At 51.8% G+C, this 20,763-nt stretch overlaps 3 protein-coding genes across 7 annotated transcripts in view; 2 read left to right on the top strand and 1 right to left on the bottom strand.

Moving 5' to 3' along the window:
• The first annotated feature begins 52 nt into the window (after positions 1 to 52).
• CARD9 (caspase recruitment domain family member 9) lies at positions 53 to 7,630 on the top strand. 5 transcript variants are annotated; one of them, XM_083876085.1, is made up of 14 exons: positions 53 to 155; positions 270 to 367; positions 1,671 to 1,893; positions 2,240 to 2,377; positions 2,733 to 3,058; positions 3,447 to 3,626; positions 3,782 to 3,931; positions 4,208 to 4,333; positions 4,434 to 4,625; positions 5,161 to 5,202; positions 5,770 to 5,815; positions 6,472 to 6,542; positions 7,034 to 7,110; positions 7,284 to 7,486. In XM_083876085.1, exons 3-14 carry the CDS (start codon positions 1,710 to 1,712, stop codon positions 7,378 to 7,380), a joined length of 1,629 nt encoding a protein of 542 aa, XP_083732211.1. In that variant the 5' UTR covers positions 53 to 155; positions 270 to 367; positions 1,671 to 1,709; the 3' UTR covers positions 7,381 to 7,486. The 5 variants fall into 5 exon arrangements, with proteins under 5 accessions (XP_083732211.1, XP_083732210.1, XP_083732209.1 ...); XM_083876084.1 differs by having other exon boundaries at positions 7,034 to 7,122; XM_083876083.1 differs by lacking the exon at positions 7,034 to 7,110 and having other exon boundaries at positions 4,455 to 4,625; positions 7,284 to 7,630.
• Positions 7,631 to 7,702: 72 nt separating this feature from the next.
• DNLZ (DNL-type zinc finger) lies at positions 7,703 to 9,436 on the top strand. The gene is made up of 3 exons (XM_083876086.1): positions 7,703 to 7,942; positions 8,422 to 8,561; positions 9,102 to 9,436. The coding sequence occupies exons 1-3, from the start codon at positions 7,718 to 7,720 to the stop codon at positions 9,271 to 9,273; spliced, it is 537 nt and encodes a 178-aa protein (XP_083732212.1). The 5' UTR covers positions 7,703 to 7,717; the 3' UTR covers positions 9,274 to 9,436.
• A 3,056-nt stretch (positions 9,437 to 12,492) lies between these two features.
• Positions 12,493 to 20,763, bottom strand: part of GPSM1 (G protein signaling modulator 1) — a 62,869-nt gene continuing 54,598 nt past the window's right edge. Inside the window, exons 12-14 of the mRNA XM_083875967.1 lie at positions 16,846 to 17,005; positions 14,535 to 14,743; positions 12,493 to 14,431 (exon numbers count right to left, since the gene is read on the bottom strand). Coding sequence (XP_083732093.1) covers positions 14,243 to 14,431; positions 14,535 to 14,743; positions 16,846 to 17,005 — 558 coding nt within the window. The 3' untranslated portion in view covers positions 12,493 to 14,242. The remainder of the gene's footprint in view (positions 14,432 to 14,534; positions 14,744 to 16,845; positions 17,006 to 20,763) is intronic.

Below are 20,763 nucleotides of genomic sequence, written 5' to 3'. Positions count from 1 at the left end.
GTTGCTATAATTTGGTGTCAAAACTTTATGAAGCAATAGGAATGACTGTGGGAGGCTCTCCTCTTACAGTGTACTCTGTTTTCCAGGAAATTCAGCTGTGGCAGGAGCTGCTGCACAGCTGTGGGTGTTGTTACAGTGAGGCACTGGTGGGAAAGGTGAGCTCTGCTCTAAATGATTGTTGGCCTTTGCAAATGCTGCTCAAAAGATGCTCTTGTAATTTATTTGTGGAAAAACTGCGTGAGCAGCAGCTGGCTTTGTCCTTTTTTCAGGATTAAATTGATTTGTCACTAGAATGAAACCTCCCCAGGCAAAATTGGTCAATTAACGGACACGCTGATTACCTTCAGCAAGGGCACAGCTGACACAGGTACTGCATCTTTGTTTTAGTGTAAAGCTAATTTAATGACAAGAAACACAGGCTGGAAGAATCTCTGAGCATCTCTGCCTTACTCCTAATGATAACATGGAAAAACTCTCCATAAACTTAGAAAGCAGAACAAAGAGTGGAGTGGGAAGCTGATGGGAACATGTGTCATGCTGCCATGGCATCGGAGCCTGTGTGTTCTCCAGGCTTTTTAAAAAAAACACTCTGAGTGAGTTCTGAGTTCAGCTCCAGGGCTGTGGGAAGGGGGGAGGCAGGCTCAGGTCTTCTGGTGATGCTCAGCATCATCACAGTGCTGCTTTCTGGGCTGCCCCTTTCTTGCTGCCATGGCCACAGCCCATCATTTGGGAATCAGGGGTGATGCTCCTTGCTTTGTCAAGATTTGATTCTCTTTCCCTTTCTTGTCATAATTATGCTGGAAGCTTGAGGACATCCAAAATTAGAGACATCAATATAGAAATCATTCTTTTCAGCTGAGAGTGAGTTTTTGCTGTCACCTGTTTTCCTGGAGAAAGATGTTAACAGCTGGAAAGCCTTTGAAGAGCCTCTTTCTTCTAATTTTGTGGCTTGTTTTGCCCCCTGAAATCAGCTGCACACACCTATGGCTGTGACTTTCATTCTTTTTAGTCTTTCTGACTTCTGCACAAGGAAGCTTTCTGGACCCCCAGCAGGTACTTCAGTGGGACAGATCAGAAAACCAGAACTAATCTGGAATCACTGCCTATGTGTTGCTGCTGACTCACAATGCCATTGCCATCTTTCTCCTCCCCCATTACCCATCCTGGCTTCCTCTTTTTTTAATTTGTCTGTCTTTTCCTTCCCTTTCCTGTCTCAGGGTATAGCTGAGTAGTTTCCCTTTTTTCTCAAACCAGTTTTGTTCCTGGAATTATCTTTTCTCTAGTCAGAATACAGAGGGAGGCTGCACCCAGACAGGTTTTCTAAGAGCCAGGACACAGGAGAATCAAGGAAGCTTTTGTGACTGCAGAGGTGAAGGTTGGTGATACAGAATGGCTGATATTAACAGGGAATAAAAGTTTATTTTACAGCTCTGGGGTAAAGTGTCGGCTCTTGTGGGTGGGTGTTAGCCTTGGTGTCTGTGTGGTCAGACAGAACACCAGGATCTCACATGCTGGGAGGTGGAGAAGGAAGGGTGAACTGCTCGTGAAGCAGAGGCAACAGCTAATTAAAACACTTCTGCATTCTCAGTCTGTGACATCCTTGGTTTCACCACCACTGCTCCGAGAGGCTCAGGGGCTGCTTGTTTGTTTATTTGGTGTTTTTTCCCCAGACAGGACAACACTGCTCACTGATTCCCCTCACTGCTGACATGCTGGAAGAGGATAACGATGAGATCTGTTGGAATAACCTGGAGAACTTCCGTGTGAAGCTGATCTCAGTGATTGACCCTTCCCGGATCACACCTTACCTGCGCCAGTGCAAAGTGCTCAGCCCTGACGATGAGGAGCAGGTTCTCAATGACCCCAGCCTGGTCATGCGCAAGAGGAAGGCAGGTGGGAGCACTTCAAACACTTTTGTGGAGTTTCCAGGCCATTGCTTTGGGATTGTCTGGGGAGGTAGACACTGGAAGGACTGCCCAGGGAGGTGCTGGCATCACCCTCCCTGGAGGTATTTAAAAAATGTGGCACTCAGTGCCATGGTCTGGTTGACTCAGTGACATGGTCTGGTTCAGCTATAGGATGGACTCAATGATCCCAGATGTTTTTTCCAACCTAATTTACTTTGTGATTGGATCCCAGGGATTTTTGTATATGGAGAAAGTGCAGCCATTTTTTCTTCTGTTACAAACAGGTAAAGAGAGAAATAACTGAATAGAATGTCCTGTTGCCATGATTTCAGGTGTTCTCCTGGACATTCTTCAGCGAACGGGACACAAGGGCTTTGAGGCATTTATGGAGAGTCTGGAGCTTTATTATCCCCAGCTGTATAAGAAAATAACTGGCAAAGAGCCCAGCAGGGTTTTCTCTATGATTATAGGTAATGTGTGTGCTCTCAACAACAGCTCTTCCTTTGGTGCTGCTGAGCAGAGTCAGGAGCATTCCCTGCCTTGCTCCATGAGTGCTTTGGAAGGGTTCTGGGAAGAACAGCCCTGGTGTCACGGGCTGGACCGGGGTGGGGGAGGAGGAAGCAGAAGGATGAATTATTCTTTCTGCCTGTTGTTTTCAATGACTCTGTGGTGTAGTAAGGCACAGAGCAGAGAGGCACAGTGGGGATAATTTGATCCCCACACATCCTCAGGGTTGGCTGCAGTGATATGGAGGGGAATCTGAGCTCTGTGTGTGCCTGGCAGCAGCCAGGAGAGCAGAGAGTGACCCCTGCCCCCCAAAAACAGACACGGCTGGCGAGTCTGGCCTGAGCCAGGTGCTGATGAATGAGATCATGAAGCTGCAGAGCGCGGTGCAGGAGGAGCGGCGCAAGGCGCAGGAGCTCACGGTGTGGCTGCACTCCAAGGAGGACACCCTGAGGGAGATGTGGGTCAGGGACAGCCTGCTCCGCAAGCACCAGGAGCGCGCCCAGAGGATGAAGGAGGAGAGGGACAGCCTGAGCAAGGAGCTGCGCAAGTGCAAGGACGAGAACTACAACCTGGCCCTGAGCTACGCCAAGCAGAGCGAGGAGAAGAGCGCGGCCCTCATGAAGAACAGGGACCTGCTGCTGGAGGTCGGTCACAGTTTCTCCAGCTTCCCCTTCCTAACCTGACCCAGGATGGCTGGGCTGAGCACCTTGTCTTTGTCAAGGATGCTCCAGTCCAGCATGAAGCACTGAGCATCTTCTCTAGCACGTGTCTTTGTGTTCCCTAATTCAGCCCTATAGGCCCATATTTTACAGGTTGTGCTGTGAGTGATGACCAGGCTTTCCCTCACAAAGGCAGCACAGGAACACGCACCTGTTAGCACACAGGCAGGACTCTGGTCCCCAGAGCACAAAACTTCCTGAGGAAAACAGAGCTGGGGAGAAACTTGTCCTGTATTTGACTGGGGAACAGAGAACTGGTTTTGCAGGCCAGAGTTTTCTCCTTGCTCCTGCTGAGCTCTGAACCTTCTCGTAGATCGATCAGCTGAAGCACAGCCTCATGAAGGCTGAGGACGACTGCAAGCTAGAGAGGAAGCACACAATGAAGCTGAAACACGCCATAGAGCAGCGCCCCAGCCACGAGGTGGTGTGGGAGATCCAGCAGGAGAAGGAGCTGCTCTTGGCCAAGAACCAGGAGCTGGAAAACACTCTCCAGGTTGGTGGGGTGGTTGAGTATGGACTCAAGAGATTATTTGTAGCAGCCAGGGCAGCAAAGATTGTGGGGTCAGCTGTTGCCCAAGAGCCCTGAGGGGAGAGAACTGATACGGAGTTAGATAGTGGCCCTGTCTCACTTCTTCCTTTGTCCTGCAGGTTGCCAGGGAGCAGAACTTGGAGAAGAGCTTCTCCAAGGAAACTCTGGAGAATGACTGCAGCCAGACCGTGGCAGAACGCCGGGAGCTGGTGAACACCATTTACAGCCTGCGCAAGGAGCTGCGTCGAGCCAAGGTGCTCCAAGAGAAAGTAGGTGCTGCTGTTCAAGTTCCTGCTGAGAGTCATGGATAAAACAGGCAGGTGAAACACCTGCAGTGTCTTGCCTGTGGAGCAGAGCAGCTGCTCAGGAGCAATCCCTGCTGCTCCTACTGTAGTACCTGTATTTCAGCACTCTGTGTGTGGCAGGTGACAGCTCAGTCACCCCATGGAGCTCTGGCCAGAGCAATCTGTGGCACAGAGCAGGAGTGGGGACAGCCTGGCTCAGTCTCTGCCCACAAGCAGGTTCTTTTGACCTTGTCTCAGCAGTTTGCAGAGGAGAAGGAGATGCTGGAGCTGCAGTGTACATCTCTGAGGAAGGACTCCCAGATGTACAAAAAAAGGATTGAAGCTGTTCTGCAGCAGATGGAGGAAGTGGCTTCAGAGAGAGACCAGGTGATAAAACATTCCTGACTGCTTATCAGTACTTTTTGGGCAGACAGGGCCAGCCTGCCTGTGCTGTTGTGTGAATGGCATGTGTTGTCCCTGTGCACAGGCTCTCCTGACCCGAGAGCAGTTCCATGTGCAGTATTCCAAGAACCTGGTGGAGAGGGACGCCTACCGCAAGCAGATCCGGGAGCTGGGGGAGAGATGTGACGAGATGCAGCTGCAGCTCTTCCAGAAGGAGAGTCAGCTCCTGGCCACTGAGGCCAAGCTGAAAAGGCTGCAGCTGGAGCTACCCACACCGGTATGACTCTCCCCCCCTCGATGGGATTGGGAAGCTGAGGATGAGGTCAGGCTGTGGCTGTTCCCAGGCCTTTGCACCTGAGCAGCTCCAGCTCATCAGGCAGTGAACACTTGCCTGAGCCAGCATCAGAATTAATTAAAACCATTGCCATGCAAATGCTGAGTTTAGAAAATGAAGGATGTGATGGTTTCTATGACCTCACCCTGTTTTCAGGCATGGAGAAGCTGGACAGATGCAAGCTCAGGCCATTTGGAGCATTTCCAAAGGTGATAAGGGGTTCCTCAGCCACCAAAGAGTGACTCCGTTTCAGACTGGGTGTGAGCCATTTGGATGAAATGAGGAGCTAAAATTTCTGGAACTAAATTAGATACATTTTAATTAATATGGCATCCTGTGTACTTTCTTGAGTGGCCAGACAGGAGTGCAGGAGGTAGCCAAGTTCTGTGTTTCCTGGGGCTCTCAGTCTCCTGTATTTTCCCTTGCTGTCACTTCCTCGCTTATGAGGAATGATTAATCCATACTGGTTTTGTTTCAGACCTCTGACCTGGATGACTCCTCCTCCAGAGATTCCCAGGAAGTGAGTAGGGTGCCTTGTTTACCTTTCACTTTCCTTTGGGATGTTTTCATGTTCCTCACCTGTGCTCCGTTCCCCAAGTATCAGCCGTTTTTCAATGGCTCAGGCTCATTTCAGTGATAACAAAAAGTCCAGAGGCAGCAAGACAGGGACAGAATCTCTCTGTGTCCTGAAGTTCTAAGTGCAGGACACAGTTATGGCATTAGTTAGCAAGATTTGTTGAGTCTAAGCAAATCAAAGGAATTGAATTATTTTGAAATGCTTTTAATTGTCTCTCTTGTGTGAGAATAAGTCGTACCCTGGGGCCATCTGTAGTAAAGAGTTTCACTTAGTTCATAACTTCAGTGAGAGAATGATTGTCAGATTGTCTGGAGGCCAAAGGAAGGTGGACATATTCACGGAGGATAAATTCCTGAGCAAATCTGTAACTACTGGCTCAGTCTGCTGTTTGCTGGCAGCAATAGAGGGAGAGAGGCTGGTTCTAGCATGTCCTGGATTTTATATTCCTTTATTTGTTCCTAAAGACTGAGGGACAGTTCTGATGTTCTTGCTCTGCTTTCTGCCCCACAGCTTGTTCTTCACAGTCACCTGGATGAAGATACACAGACAGTTAAAAGTAAGGAGAAAACACTGAGTAAAGTTCTGGAGAAGCTGGTCCGTTCTGTTTTGCTCTCATGGAAGATCTAAATGATCTTTTCATTCATTAAGATGAGAGATTTTTCATTAAAACTAAACAGCACTGATCCAAAAAGGCTTTTTTTTTTTTTTTTTTTTTTTTTAATTCTACCCTGCTCAGTTCAAAAATATGTATTGTAACACCTGGTCACCACAGAAGGAGTTTCACCAAAATAGAATCTGATGTGAAGTGCCATGTGACAACTTGGGGAGCAGGGACAAATGATGGATAAAATAATGATTAACACATTTCTCATAGTGGCCTCTGACATGAATATTATTTTAAAGCAATGAGCAGAGGAGCTTTTTGGCAAAGGTTTGTTTTGCTCCTGCTTAAGTTGGAAGTGAAAAGCTCTGTTTCTTTCTGAGTGTGGTGGGGAACTCCACCATCCTGGGCAAGATTTGGGGCTCAATTAAAATGAGAAGTGACTTGGGATTGATCATAGGATGGAGTTCTGAGTGCTTTGGGCTTGGTTTCAGTTCTGCTATGGATTCTGCAGTTACATCACAGCTCTTCTGTTGGAAGAACTGCTGGAGGGAGAAGTTACTTTGCAATGGCAACTCTGACTAAAGCTGTGATCTTTTTTTATCTTTCAGAAGATTGCCTGGAAGTACAAAAGCAGGAACTCAGCCCTCGAGAGAGCCATCTGCCCCCAAAACCACCAAGTGTAAGAGAATCTTTGTGGGCTCTTCTTTACTATGACTGGGGTTTGTGATCTTTAATATTGTCACTAATAATGGATTGGAGAAGCATGTCAGCAGCTCCTGCTTTTCCAAACTCTGAGCACTTAGTGCAGAATCCACTGTCCAAAAAGGGTGAGCTCTAAGCAGCAAAACATTTACAGTGGACATTCCTGCATCTGTGCCTAAAAACTTATTCTAATTACTTTCTTGCCCTTCATCTCTGGGTGGGGATGTTTTCCAGTGTCATTGTCTGCAGAAAACAGACTCTGAGAATTACAGATGTTGAGGGAATAAATGTAATAAAACTGCGAAACAGAAGCATTATCATCCTGCACACACAGTAAAGAACCTGCTGGTACTTGACTCTGCAGATGCAGGAAGCAACCTGGTGTTAACACTGGTCTGATCAAGAAGAAATTAATATGTTTTGGGTTTGTTCGTTGTTTTGGTTTTTTGGTTTTTTTTCCATTTCAAGGAGTGTGGCTTGGCCAACGAGGAGCTGGCAGAGAAGGAGAGGAGGAGGATGAAGGACTGCTTTGAGCGTTACCGAAGGTCTGGGCTGCAGTAAGCAGGGCTGACCTGGAAATAGCCATGATTTGTGTTTCCTTGGTTCACAGAGGGCATAAAATGAACCACAAAAGGGACTGATACATACTAACAGTATGAAATGCCTCTTGTTTGTAGAAAACACCTTCTACAAGTTGTATGTCTGGTCTTGTTTTCAGAAAAAGAGCGATGAGGAGGGTGCCCAAAGGCAGGCACCACGAGGTGGACTGGGAGAACACCTCTGGCAGCGACAACACCGACACCGAGGGCTCCTGAGAGGGACAACACCAGCACCAAAGGCTCCTCATGAGCCAATCTCTGAGGGAAACACCAGCTTGTACAGCGTGCCTGTGCCTCTCAACTTCACTCCCAACGGACTGCTTAGAGTTTAAAACCATCCAAACAACCACTTATGAAAAGTGCTAGAGTAACACTATTGTGCGGCTCTGACGCTCCCCTCGGTTAATAAACAGGTTTAAATATCTGCGTGTGAGGCAGGGCCGGGCTGAGCTGCTGTTTAATGATGAATTAATGAAGGGCATTGCCCGACTCCCTCATGGCCGCTGCCCGCACCCAACATGGCCGCCGCCTCCTCAGGGCCCGCCCCGGGCGCATGCGCGGTGCCATGCTGAGGGCGCTGCTCCGGCCACGGCCATGGCGGGCCCGCCGCCCCCCGCCCGGCCTGAGGGGCCCGGCCCGCACCGCCCCGGCGCCTCTCTGCGCTCCTGCCCGCCCGCTCTGCACCCTTCACGGACAGCTGTGGGGCCCGGCCCGCCCGCTGTGCACCGCCCCGGAGCCGCCGGCCGCCACGCATTATCGCCTGGTGTACACCTGCAAGGTGGGCCTGGGCCGGGGGGCTCTGAGGGCGCCGTCGCTGGGGTGGCCCGGGGGCTCCTGGCTGTAGCTGTTTTCTTAGTTTTAAACTTGTAAAGACTAGTTCGGAGTGGAAAGGCCCCTCTGGAGGTTTCAAGTCCAAGCTCCGTGTTGGAGAAGGATGTTCGGGGTCTTGTGTCTCTGAGGGTGGAGATGCCACAACCTCTGTGGATCTTCCTCATTAGGGAGCCACAAAAAGCAGTAAAACCTCTCTCAGCCTTCGTGTCTCGGGCTGAACTCACGACATCTTAACATGATGGAGCCGACTTGGGTTAGTCAGAGATGAGGGAGGGAAGACGCTTTTATTGGCAAAAGTTGGGTGTTGTGGTTGTTTTTTTTTTTTTTTTTTTTTTTTTTTTTTTTTTTTTTTTTTTTTTTTTTTTTTTCTCTTATAAGTCCCAGGAGCTGCCGTTCCCGTGCTCAGAGAATCCGCTTTGTTTTCAGGTGTGCCAGACGCGCTCGGCCAAATCCATCTCTAAGGCCGCCTACCACCGCGGGGTGGTGATCGTCACCTGCCCGGGCTGCGGGAACCATCACGTCATCGCCGATAACCTGGGCTGGTTCTCCGACCTGGAGGGAAAGAGGTGAGTGTGCCGGGATCCTCCTCACACCCTGCTCCCAGCTGCGGCTTCCTCAGCTGATACCTTGTTTCAGTGTGATTTTTTTTTTTTTTTAATGTAGCTCATACTAAAAACAAAGTTTCATCCAGTTCATGAAAACACAGAGACTCCCTTTTCAGTCACTATAACTTGACTGTCACTGTCTGGGATCCAAATCAATTGCTGTGGGATAAACAGGGATCCTTAGTGGTGCCAGCAGGTGATTTGCTGTTCCCCTCAGGCTTTATCACTTCACTGCTGCGTTTCCTTGGATGTTTCAAGTGTGTAGATTGATCTGCTGTGAAATTCCTGTGATTTCTAACTTCCTTTTAAAGCTTCTGTTTAGCTGTAATTGCTAAATTATTGATCCTGGTGGATGAAAGTAGTCCCAGGTGGTTTGGGTGGTTTTCTTTGGTTAGTTTTGGGTGTTTTTCATGGTGATGCACCTGTGATTCTCTGTATAGTGTCTGAGCCTGTGTGGGCCTTTGCTGTGGTGTCACTGTTGGTTCTCAAATCACTGTCCAGGAACATCGAGGAGATCCTGGCAGCCAAGGGGGAGAAGGTGAGACGTGTGGCTGGTGAGGAGGCCCTGGAATTGCTGCTGGAAAGCTCAGCAGAGCCCGGGCCCCAGGGTCAGCTGGCAGAGGGGGACAGTGGGGAAGCCCCCCCAGATCCTGGCAGCAAGGGACACACCTGACACCAGGGACTGTGGCCTGTGGGACAGATGTGACATTGTGGCCTCTTGGACAGACCTGCCACGTGGGATTTGGGTCATTCTGCTCGTGACAAGAGACTGTTCATCTTCGTTCCCTGGTTTCAACTGTCTGTTTTTAAAATAAACTCGGGTGTTGGGTTTTCTGTGTTATGTGTCTTTGCGTTGTGTAGTTTTGCCTTTGACCAAGCTGATGTCTTTAGGGATGGTGTTGGTATTTTTCGTAGTACTGATTTTGATTTTCAGGTAATTTTCAGTGCCCCAGCAATGTCCCATGCCTGGCTTTGTTCCCTGCTGAGAAGTCAGCCAGAAATTCTTTGTCTGTGTGTGTTTGACCTAGTGAGGTGCAGCTGGAGCTGGAGGTTTTAGGGATGCTCAGGTGTGGCCAGTGAGGAGAGGGGGCAATTGATACCACCTGAGGAGATGGATCCCAATCTAAAGCCAAAATGACCCTGCAGGAGAGCCAGATCACCTGTTCCTAATGCAGTCAAATGCTGCTTTTATCTGGTTTTTTTAATGTCTTCCATAGTTTTGTTTCAGGGATGAAAGTTTTGTATTTTGATCCCACCTGAGCTCCAGCATGGGGGTTTTACAACTCCTTGTTGGTGAGAGGGTGTGTGGGTGTGAAGGCAAAATTAATAGTTGTGGAGCATGGTGGAGAGAAGTAGAGGACCTGGAAAGTTGTCTTGGCAGATATTGAGGGGCTTATTAGTGCTGCTGCAGTACGTTAAGATTAGTTAGAAATGTAAAAAGCAGTAAATGACAGATGTAGGAGTTTGTCAGCACGCAGCTCTCAGGGAGTGGTGGATCAGGCACTGAGGTGATCATGTTGTGCTTTGTTAGGGCTTGTTTCCTCTGCACAGTGGAACTGCTGCTTTCTTAGGATTTTGAAGTTGCAATCAAAGATTAATTCAGTTTGGAAGAGGCTTCTGGAAGATTCCAGTCCAATCTCCTTGTCAGAGGAGGATATTCAGAGTCTTGAGAATATCTCTAAGGAGGGAGGTCCCACAACCTCTATGGATCCCCCTCATCACTGAGCCACAGAAGGCAGTAAAACCTCTCTCAGCCTTTGTGTCTTGGGCTGAGCAAACCCAGTTCACTCACCCTGGCATCTCCAGGTGTTTGTGGGTGCTTCATCAGCCAAGGATTCAGTGAGGGCAGTAATGAGTTTCCTTCATCTGGAGTGTTCGTAACAATTTTATTTGTGTTGCATTTTAAGTGTTGGGTCAGAGCACCAGGAAAGTTGCCATGTTCCTGTGGGTGGGTCAGTGCAGAGTGATGAAACAGGGGCAGGAACTTCATCAGCCAGCTCATGTGTGCTCAGATCCTGCTGAGATACAGCTCTCCCTGAAACAGCCAGCTGCTGGAGTGACCCAGGATTGACAGACAGGATCTTGCATCTCAGCACTGCTGTGTTCTCATCCTGAGCTGGGCTGCTGGCACCTATCAGCACTGCTGGAAGAGTGTTTGTTTTATTACCTTTAATCTGAAAATCAGCATTCTGCTTCCATGCTGCTGATACCTTTGATGGGGTGGAACACAGCAGCTGTTGCAGGATCCGTGTTGCCTTGGAAACAACTAATTTACAATCTGGCTTTTTTAATACTGTTTTCCTTACCTTTCTTACCTGTTACTGGGTCCAGCTACAGGAAGGTGATGCCAATTTTTGCTGTGTTATAGTAAAAAATGGAGCAAAATGTAGAAAAATCTATGTTGGCTGTTCCTAGATTTTAGTGTTTCCTTGTCCCAGTGCCCTCTGTCACCAGGTGCTCTTTGGGGACAGGACAGAGGCAGCTCCTTCTGCCCTGGGGCTGCCTCTGCCACTCTGAGCATGGAGATTGGCAGTTCTTGCTGCTGCTGAGAGCTTGCAGGTAAAAAACTCGATTTTTTTGCTCCCTTTTGAGGCTGTTTTTTCTGAAAAATGTTGTGTCATCGGGCAGTGGGTTTGCTCTGGAAAGGGGACACAGGTAAGCACATGGACTTCATCCAAAGGCAGGGAGTTTTGAGAAGCCTTTCTCCTGAGTGCCTTTCTCCAGGCCTGACATCAGCCCTGCCTGGTGAGCGCCTCGGTGCTTGTGTACAGCTGGGTAGGAGAGGGCAGGATCTCGTGTTTCTGCTGGATTTTTAGGGCTCTTCATCCAGAGGACCTGCCCTGCCCTGGGGACAGCCCCGCTCCAGTAACTCCACAGCAGCGGCGGCGCCTCACGGGCCGGCAATGCCGCGGCTCTCCAGCGGATGTCAGCAGCACAGAGCTCTTCCCGACGCGGGAACGAGCCTGTGGGAGAGAGGAGGATGCAGCACAGCTGCTGCCACTGCAGGCTGCTCTGGAGACTCAGTGCTAGCCAGTGCCTTCTGCTCACAGGAGCTCACAACGAGCCTGGGCTGCTCAGGATGGAGAGACAGGAGGTGAGACACCATCACTGACTCCCAGGGCTCCCCTGCTCCTGGGAACCTGAGCCTCTGCACACCTGAGTGCACAGAGCTGCCGTGCCCAGGCACCCAGAGTTGTGAGAACACCTGATGAGAACAAGCTGGTGGCTCTTGATTAATCTCTGATCAAGGCTGGCAATGGCCAGCACAAATGAGCCTGGCAGGGGAAGCCCAGCTATGACTTGGGCTCAGGATCCAAACTGCTGCTCCCAGGCCACCTTCCAGCCCAGTCCAACAGCCTGCTCCTGGCTGCTGTGCTGGAATGAGCTGGTGCTGCTGCTTTGTGTCTACTCCAAGGGCTGGTGCCAGGGCTGTGCCCAGCACTCCCAGCCCTTGTCCCCTGGCTCTGGGGAACAACCCAGCTTTGGGCCAGGCGCCGGGGCGGCACCGAGACAGGGCAGAGCCAGGCAGGGCCTGAAAGGAACCGCTCAGCCTCTCCTCTGCCTTTTCTAGTGGCCTTTTCTCAGCCATGCAGGTCTGTTCTCTCTGCCCTGTTGTCCTGGAAACTTCTGGGCAGGGAATTCTCAGGGCTTTGTGCCTTCCCCCCACAGCCACATCCATGCTGGCAGGCAGAGCTGGGATGGTGGTGGCTGTCAAGACCCATGTGCTCATAGTGTAAAGCAATGTGGAGGTGGGTGCACAATGCTTTTCTTAGCACATGTGGTGGTGTCTGTTACCAGAGACCCCCATCCCTATTCCAAAGGGCCAGGATTAGCCCTGCTGTAATCCAGGAAATAATGGAAATGAGTATTTGCACTGAAGCTTAGACACAAATATTTATTAAGCACAATTCCCCCCACCCCTTCCCCTTGAGCTGTATTCATTTCTAATATATTAATCCATTTGGCAGATTATTTTTTAGAAAAAAAAACAAGTACCTGTGGGTTGGAAATTCCCCATTAAAATGACATTAGCAAATGCACATGTAAAAAATAAATAAGCTCATACATTCAAGTATATGGCAAATAATACCTCAATAATACCTCTGAAAGCTTAATGGTCAGGTTCCAGTTCACCACCTGGCTAAGAGCTGCACAGGTCTGAGCCTGCAGCTGGTCAGGCCATCATCATCAATGTTTTCCTCTTTTACAAATGCCAGCTTGGCTGGTAGGTAGGGGGTGAGCAGCTCCTCCTCTCCCCTCTCCAGAGCTCGGCCCAGCCCCAGGAGGGAGGCCCAGCCTCGGCCAAGCAGCAGGTGAGTGCTCCAGGTAGCAGGTAAACTGCAGCTACCACTCCACATGGTCAGTGCAGGCAGGGTAAATGTCCCATGAGCAGCATCACTGGTCTAAAAATATCTCCCTGCTGGTTGGGAATGTTTCCATCAAACACATTTCGAATCAAAAGTGCTGATTTGTTCTCTGCTTCGGCACAACTCGGCGCTGGAGTTTCTGAAGTCCAGCATAGTCTCTGATCAAGCCAAGGAAAAATACTTCACCTCCTCAAGTCAGGTCTCTGCTCCCCTCCTCCAGCTTTTCCAGCTGGTCCAAAAGGGGAAGGAATGACAGTAAATGTGAGTTCCCAGCCAGCCCCCCAAGCTGGGGCTCTCCTGAGGCTCCAGTGGCTGGAGACACGTGGACAGAACCAGAGTGTCTCACTGGGAGCAGCTCAGTGCTGGCTTGGGGAGGAACAAGAGGAGGAAAGGGCCATTGGCCTGAGCTGCTGTTGGACACAGAAGGAAGGAGGGATGAGCCATTGGCAGAAAGCTTTGCTGGCTGTTGAAGCAGCACCCTGTCACACACAGGTTCTGTCCTGGACACCCTCACATTGGCTCAGTGGCACCAGGAGCTGTCCCTGTTTGCTATGGGCTGGACACTTGGGCAGAGACCTCTTTCCTCCTTCCCCCTGCCCAGGAACAGCCCCTGCCCTGGGCTGCAGTGGTAACAAATCCCACTAAAGCTCAGGGTGAGCGAGGCTTTGCCCCTATTCAGGAGGTTGTGTAGGGCTGCAGCTGGAAGCAGAGAATGTCCAGGGCTCTCCAGAGAGTCCTCAGCAAACCTAAAATACACTCAGGTGTGTGGGACCACGATGCAGCTGGGGTGGAGTAAAGTTTAAAGGACTTGGGCTCTTTTTCTCCTGTAGAAGGAGCAAAGCTGAACAAGGTGTTCCAGAGAAGGATCCAGAATCATTTGTGTCAGGGAAGACAGGAGGACTTCAAAATGGAAAAGGTGTTCTTCCCTTTCCCTGTTTAAATAAAAGTGTTGTGGACATAAAAGACATTGAGGCTGGAGTTAACTACCCCACGTGGGCTCCTCCAAGTTCCTGGGGTTTTGGGTGATCAGCAAGGGGCTGCTAAAGTCTTCCAGGTGCTGTGCCCAGTGTTACAGTGGCCCAGTGTCCTAAAAAAACCCCTTATTTAAAAACTGTCCTCATCTGCTGGGCTCTCCTGTAGGAACACGATGGAAGTGCAGCTCCCGGACAAGACTGGGAGCACAGGAGCACTCAGGCTTGAAACCACCTACTCTGTTTTTCCTTTTTAAAAAACAAAATAAAGCTGAAACAACCCCCCCAGACCAAAGCCCAGTTCTTAGCTGGAACCAGGTCTCTGCTGCTCCTCCTCGGCCTCCTCCTGGGCTGAGGCCAAATCCACACGCTGCTCGTCCATGCGTTTGGCCTGGACACGCTGGATGAGGCTGAAAAAGTCTTCGTCAGGCATGGTGGGGCCACGGGGGATGGAGTCTGGGGGGGCACAGCGCTGGTCATCGATCCTGGAGGACTGCAGCGGGGAGAGAGGGGCATTAGGGCAGGGCCAGGGCAATGTCAGGGCAGGAAGGGGCTGGAACAGAGGTGTCAGAGCTCCCCCAGCCCTGTGCCCGTACCTGACACTTCATGAGCATGTTGAAGAACTCGTCCCCGGGCTCCTGGGCGTCCCCCTCCACACGCAGGTGGCCCAGGTTGTTGTGGGTTATCCGCAGGCCGGGCAGGTTGCCCACGTTGGCACGTTGGTCATCCAGGCGCCGGCTCTGGGAGCTGGCAATGAGGTCAAAGAACTCCTCTGTCTGTGGAGATGCCATCAGGGCGGACTGTGCTGGGGAGTGGAGCACACAGCAGGGTCACCACTCTGCCTGAGCTGCAGAGCCCAAATCCCCCTCCCCAGACTCCTCTCCACCCCACACAAACCCAGCAGGCAGCAGCGGGGGAATCGGGTGCCTTGATAAAGCAGAACCTCACACGCCCACCTTGCACGGCTGGGTCCCCTGTGGGGCTCAGCCAGCTCCTGGAGGCCACCAAAGGTGCCACCTCAGCCCAGGAGATCCAGTGCCCCTGGGCTGAACCACTGCCTGTGTGTGAGCCCTGCTGCTTCCACTCTTGGACCGGGACCAAGAGGCACAGGCAGAGCTGTGCATTCACAGGTGAGCACAGAGTTCCTGATGGCCCCTGTGGCTGTGACAGGCACCCACACAGTCCAAACAGCTGGGGATAATGGCAGACAGGACATCAGCACAGCCCAGGCCTGGCTGAGCCTCTCACCTGGCAGCACCTTCCCCCAGAAATCTGGGCTGTTTGCTCAAAGAGAGGCACTGCCAAGGCGAGTCCAGCTGTCACAGTCTGCAGGACCTACGTCAGCAGCAGCAAAACACTCTGGGCTCTGCTTCCCCTCATCCCACAGAGCAGAGCCTGGGGTTCCCAGTCCATAACCAGTACATGTCATCTATCCACCACTGACCCTTTGGAAACACCTCAGGGCAGGACTCCCTGGAAGGAGCCTGTTGACTCCTGCAGCTGCTGGGTAGGGAAAGGCTCTCAAACAACAGACACGGCACACGGACAAGGACCAGCAAACAAAAACAGAAATCCAGCCCCAGTGGTGTTACTTTCCCTGAGCACAAAGCACTGGAGCAGAGCCCGCTCCGAGCCTCCCGTCACAAGTCCTTAGAGCCCCAGCTCATGGAGCTGCAGAAACAGAAGAAAATCTCAGTGCTGACGCAGGGATGAGTTTCCTCCCTTTCAGCTCACAAAGAATCCTCAAAAATAACACGTCCAAAAGGCTCAGAGCCCAAATGAGCCGAACCCAATGTGGGGCTCCTTGTGCATTCTTTATAAAGCTTCACATTTTCAACCCCGTCTCCTAAATTACACAGCTGTTACAGCCAAATGCACTCGTGTGTCAGAAATGCATCTCTTGACAAAGCAATGCTCATTTCCACCTTATTTTTAGATGATAAAAACCCTCTCACCTCACAGCCAACCTGCCTTCCTGCCACAGCCTGACCTTCTCTGCTTCAGCCCCTGCCCTGGCACATGCTCCTTGTGCTGCAGCTCTGGGAGCAGCGTCAGGGTCTCCTCTCCCATTCGCACTTTGTATTCACTTGGAAACTGATGATGAACAAATCCATCAGGTTAAATAACTGGTTTGAGCCCTTTGTGCTGGTGATTAAGTGTGTGAGGCTGATCCGTGCATTTTGGAGCTTCTCCCCAGCTTGGGTTAAACAAAGGCCCTGAGTACTGAAAAAGCCACGAAACCCAAGTGCAAACACAGCCCTGCCTGCCCTATTTGTCAGGCGCCTTCCTCAATTTATTCGTGTCCTTCCTAGGGCTGAGTTGTTTGCCTGAGCAGCTTCCCACTGTTTATCCATCCTTCTGGCTCCTCTGTCCTCACACAACACCTATCTCCACTGCATCCAAGAACAGTACAAAATCCAGAAGTTTTTCCTCCATGGCAACGCCATTACAAAAACTGGTAATATTTTAACTTGCCTGAGAAAGCCTGACCTGGCCCCTGCACATCCCAGACCTCAGGTTCTCACAAAGCTCCCTCAGCAATGACCGTCACCATCCTCCTTCTGGAGGTACTAGAGAAGTCCTTGTGCCAACTTCCCTATTCAGAATCCAAGACCTAAAGACCCACACTGAAAAAATCCAAGTGTATGTTGCATTTTTCTCACTAATTTACTCCCCAAACCTTTAGCTCACATTCTCCAGCCTTTCCCTCAGCAACCATTTACATAAGAATGTTTCTTCCTTCCTTAAATACTGTCAGAGATTGCCAAGGAACCGCCAAAGTTCAGAGAGCTGAGGAGGCTCAGGGAAAACATCACGGGATGCACGGCAAACCACAACAGCTGGGCACGCCGCGGGAGCAGCGTCACTCCCACAGGAACGGGGACTTGGGAACGCATCAGTGCTCACATATCCGCTCTCCCAGGGCAGGGACCCGCGTGGCAGCTGCCTCCGCAGCCTCGGCTGGGCACTCCTCCAACGGGCAGCGCTGATCATCCATCCGGTTGCTCTGGAACTTGCTCAACAGGTCAAAGAAGCATTCCTCGTCCGAAGGAGTCCGGTTGATTTTCTGGGAAGGGAGAGGAGAGTCAGAGTCAGAACACCCCAAATAAGACCCTGAATCAAATTGCTCTGTCCAGTGCAGCCTCGGGTATAGCTGTGCCCTCTCCTGGTCTGTTCACAGCTCCTGGCTGTGCCCTGGGTGTGCCAAGCCCCACAGTCTGGAGCTTGCTGAGGTCTCTGCTCCTTGGTCCCTCTGATCCCAGAGGCTCCAGGCACTGCCACAGCCCAAACCCGAGCCCGGCACAGGGATGAACCTCGTGCAGCCGCTGCCACTGCAGAGCAGCCAGAGGAACCTGGAGGCTGAATGGGAAAGAGGGAAAAGGAGACAGTATTCACCCTGGCACTGCTCTGAGGGAGCTTCTGGGCCGGCCTCAGAGCAGGATGAGCAGAACTGTGCAGCCACCCTGGCTGAAGTGCTGCTCTGTGCCCAGCCAGAGCTCAGCCCAAGCTCAGGGTTTGCTTTTTCCACCAGCTAAATCCAACCTTTCCAGGCCACTGCCCCTCACACCCCAACGCTTCCCCTGTGTCCTCAGCACAGCACTTGTAGCAGTCACCCAGCTGTAAATGCCACAAAATTACAGATTTTCAGGACAACAGCTCTTGCACAAGAGCCCCAAATGAGCACCTTGCACTGGACAGGGATATATTTAAGCTGTGCTGCAGGAAGTGCGCGTTGGAGGCAGCCTCTCCAAGCCACTTCCAGCAGGGAGAGGGGTTGTGTGTCCTGATCTGGAGCAGACAGAGCAGCAGGAACAACAGATCCTTCCAAGGAGTCACTTGGAATGAGAGATAAAATTAGCCAGTGATAAGAGGGGCATCTGCCAAGCTTGGGAATATTCCCTACACACTGAGCTGGTCCCACCAGTTGCTGGGAAAAAAAAAGCCACAACAGAAAGCAACAAAAACCTCTTAGAACTGGGTCTATCTGAGCTATTTTCTAGCAGAGGCCAGACTGGGAAGGGGCACTGGGTCCCTCCTGAGGGGCTGCACATTCCACCAGAGAGATGGAGAGGGCACAGCCAGACTTTGCAGCGGAGCAAAGGATTCCCTTGGCTGCTGATGAAGCAAAGTCCTTCTCCCAGCTCTGCTGGTGGCCATCTGGGCAGCCTGGGAGCCCTCCCAGTCCCACCACACACGGTGCTGCTCCCACCAGAGCTCTTCCCCACAGCAGGGGCAGGCAAAGCCCCTCTTGGGAGCTCTGCAGTGGGGACAGACTTGTGCTGACAGGGTTAAAGCCACAAGTTGGATTGGGTAAATGAAGGAAAACAATTTTCCTGTATGCTAAGCGAAGCAGATGAGATGCACTCAGCTTCTATTTAGGGCAGCGTCAAAATTAGCAGCGGGCCAGAGAGGAACATTGGCAATGTGGGAGCTGATCAGGGAGGGGAAAAACCCCTCTCACCTCCTGCCTGCCACGTGCCGATCCACTAATGGAGCCACAGCTCCAGTGGACCCTCTGAACCACCAGCAGTTGCATCTCAGAAATCAAAGCTGGCTTGGGCTTGAACTGAGGCTGAACTACATCTCTCACAGCTCTGCTATGTTGGGTTGTGTGACCCAAATTTCAGGGTAGACGAGGAAACCGGTTCATTCACACCAAGCCTCCCTCCCGCTGTTCCACGACTGCACGGAGTAAATCAGAGCAGTCCTGGATGCAGGGAGAATTCCAGCTTGCAGGAGCAGCCTGGTAATACATGGCCAGAACCCCCAGCTCAGAGCTCCCCCTCCACAGAGACCAGACCCCCCCGTGGCACATCCTGCAGAGACCCTGCAGTTTGAGGTGTCAAGATCCTGCTCCCATTGCACCTGGCAGAGAAAAGGATGCTCTGAATGAGTAGGAAGAGCAGTTAGAGCATGGAGGAGTGGGAGAGGGCTGGCTGTGTGCCACCTCCCAATGGCACCCGAGGGGCAGGAGGTCAGTGCCCATGGACCATGTTAGTGCTGACAGGGCTGTGCCAGCTCAGGATGGCCCATGGACAGCCCCAGGGCACCCGGCTCCCTCCAGCCAAACCCTGCCCCAGGCATGAACCTCTCTAATTAAAATGCCCAAATGTGACAAGGCACGGTGTGCTGGGCTCCTTCCCTGCCAGGCTGCTCCCAGCCCTGAGGCAGGAGCTGCGAGGGCAGATGGAGGTGTGATCACACCCTGGGGCTGCCATCTGCTCCCGAGCTGTGCTTGCCCAGGGCTTTGGCACAGCCAGGGTCAGGAGGCTTCCCAGGAACCAGGGCATCCCCTCAAGGGGCTGAGCAACAGCCTTTCCACAGCACAGCCACATCCCCAAATGGCTCCTGGGCACCAGCTTTGGTTTCCAGCCCCAGGACCACTTCTCACCTCATGGCCGGTGTCCTCATCTGTCCTCATGCCCCATCCTCTGTCTCCAGCACTGCAACTGCCCAAATTCTGCCAACTGTCACCTTCCTGTGGCAGCCAGACACCGTCACAAAGAGTTAAACCAACCCCATCTGCACGGGGCAGAGGGACGCAGGGGCTGCTGGCACTGTGGAGATCACCCCGGGGCAGATTTGGCTGCAAACACACTTGCCCTTGGCACGGGCACAGAGACACTCCCACCTCTGCCCACACAGGGACAAGGAAAAGTGTGGAGCCTCTACTCCTGCTCCCTGACCTTGGGCAGGACAGGGATGGCACCATCCCAGGCAGGTGGAGGTCCCACTCATGGGGGTCAGAGCTTTGTTCACATTTTCTGAGAGTGGCAAGGGAGCAGGACTCCCTCTCCTCACACAGCCCACTGGAAGGCATCCAGGCTTTTGCACACATTCCCTTGCTGGTGGAGGAACAGGCTGTTTAACCTGCCTGGGTGGATTCAGGATGTGTAAAACCTCAGCCAAGGTGTTGAAAAGACAGCAAAAAGCAGCTGCAGAGAGGGACAAGTGCCTGCTCTGCCACTGTCCCCTCTCCCTGCAGGCTGGGACCACCAGGACCCCCAAGCCAAGGTGATTACACCCCATGGAAAATCACAAATCTGCCCATTTTTCTCTCTGATAAACTCTCACACCAAATAAAACCTGTTACAGTTTTGGGCTGAGAAGGTCCTGGGCTGCCCAGCTCTGCCCCAGAGGTGCAGGACACGGAGCAGCATCTCCTGTGGAAATCCCTCAGTCTGACCACTCCAAAATGTGCAGGTGAGCCCAAGGCTGAAGCAATCCCATTCGAGGCAAAACAAAGTCAGAACTGACTCCTGAGCCTTTTCGCCCCTTGGCCATTTTCACTCAGATTCAAGAAAGCCATTAAACAAAGGCAAAAACCTTCACTGCAAGAACTAAACCACTTTCAGCTCCCAACACCTGAAGCCACAGCCCACAAATGCCCTGCAGGGCTTCCACCTTGGACCCGCTGCCCACCCGGGACTCTGCAGAGAACCTTTCTCAGACACACTTCCACTGCCAAGCCCCATCCTGGGATCAGCACCCTGTCCCAACCTCTCTGTGGCATCTGAGCAACCCAGACCCCCAGCCAGCCCCAGCTGTGCCCCCCACTACGCCAACATCTGCTGAGAGATCCCCTCAACCCAACGCTCAGCTGGTGGCTTCTCCCACAGCTTCCTGCTGCCCCCACAGCAGCTCAGGATGCAGCTCTTCCCACAGTGCTGCTGAGCCCCACCAAAGCCTGTCAGATCTGCCCTGGGACAGAGTCCAGAGGTCCCCAAGCACCACAGCAGGTATTTCTGTGCTGGCCAAGTCATGGCACATCCCTCAGTGATTCCATGGTCACCCAAACATGGGTGGAACGTCCCCTTCAAAGGG

Source organism: Zosterops lateralis (assembly GCF_965231275.1).
Source record: "Zosterops lateralis genome assembly, chromosome: 20".
Lineage (NCBI taxonomy): Eukaryota > Metazoa > Chordata > Aves > Passeriformes > Zosteropidae > Zosterops > Zosterops lateralis.
This window is presented reverse-complemented; position numbering and strand designations above follow the sequence as displayed.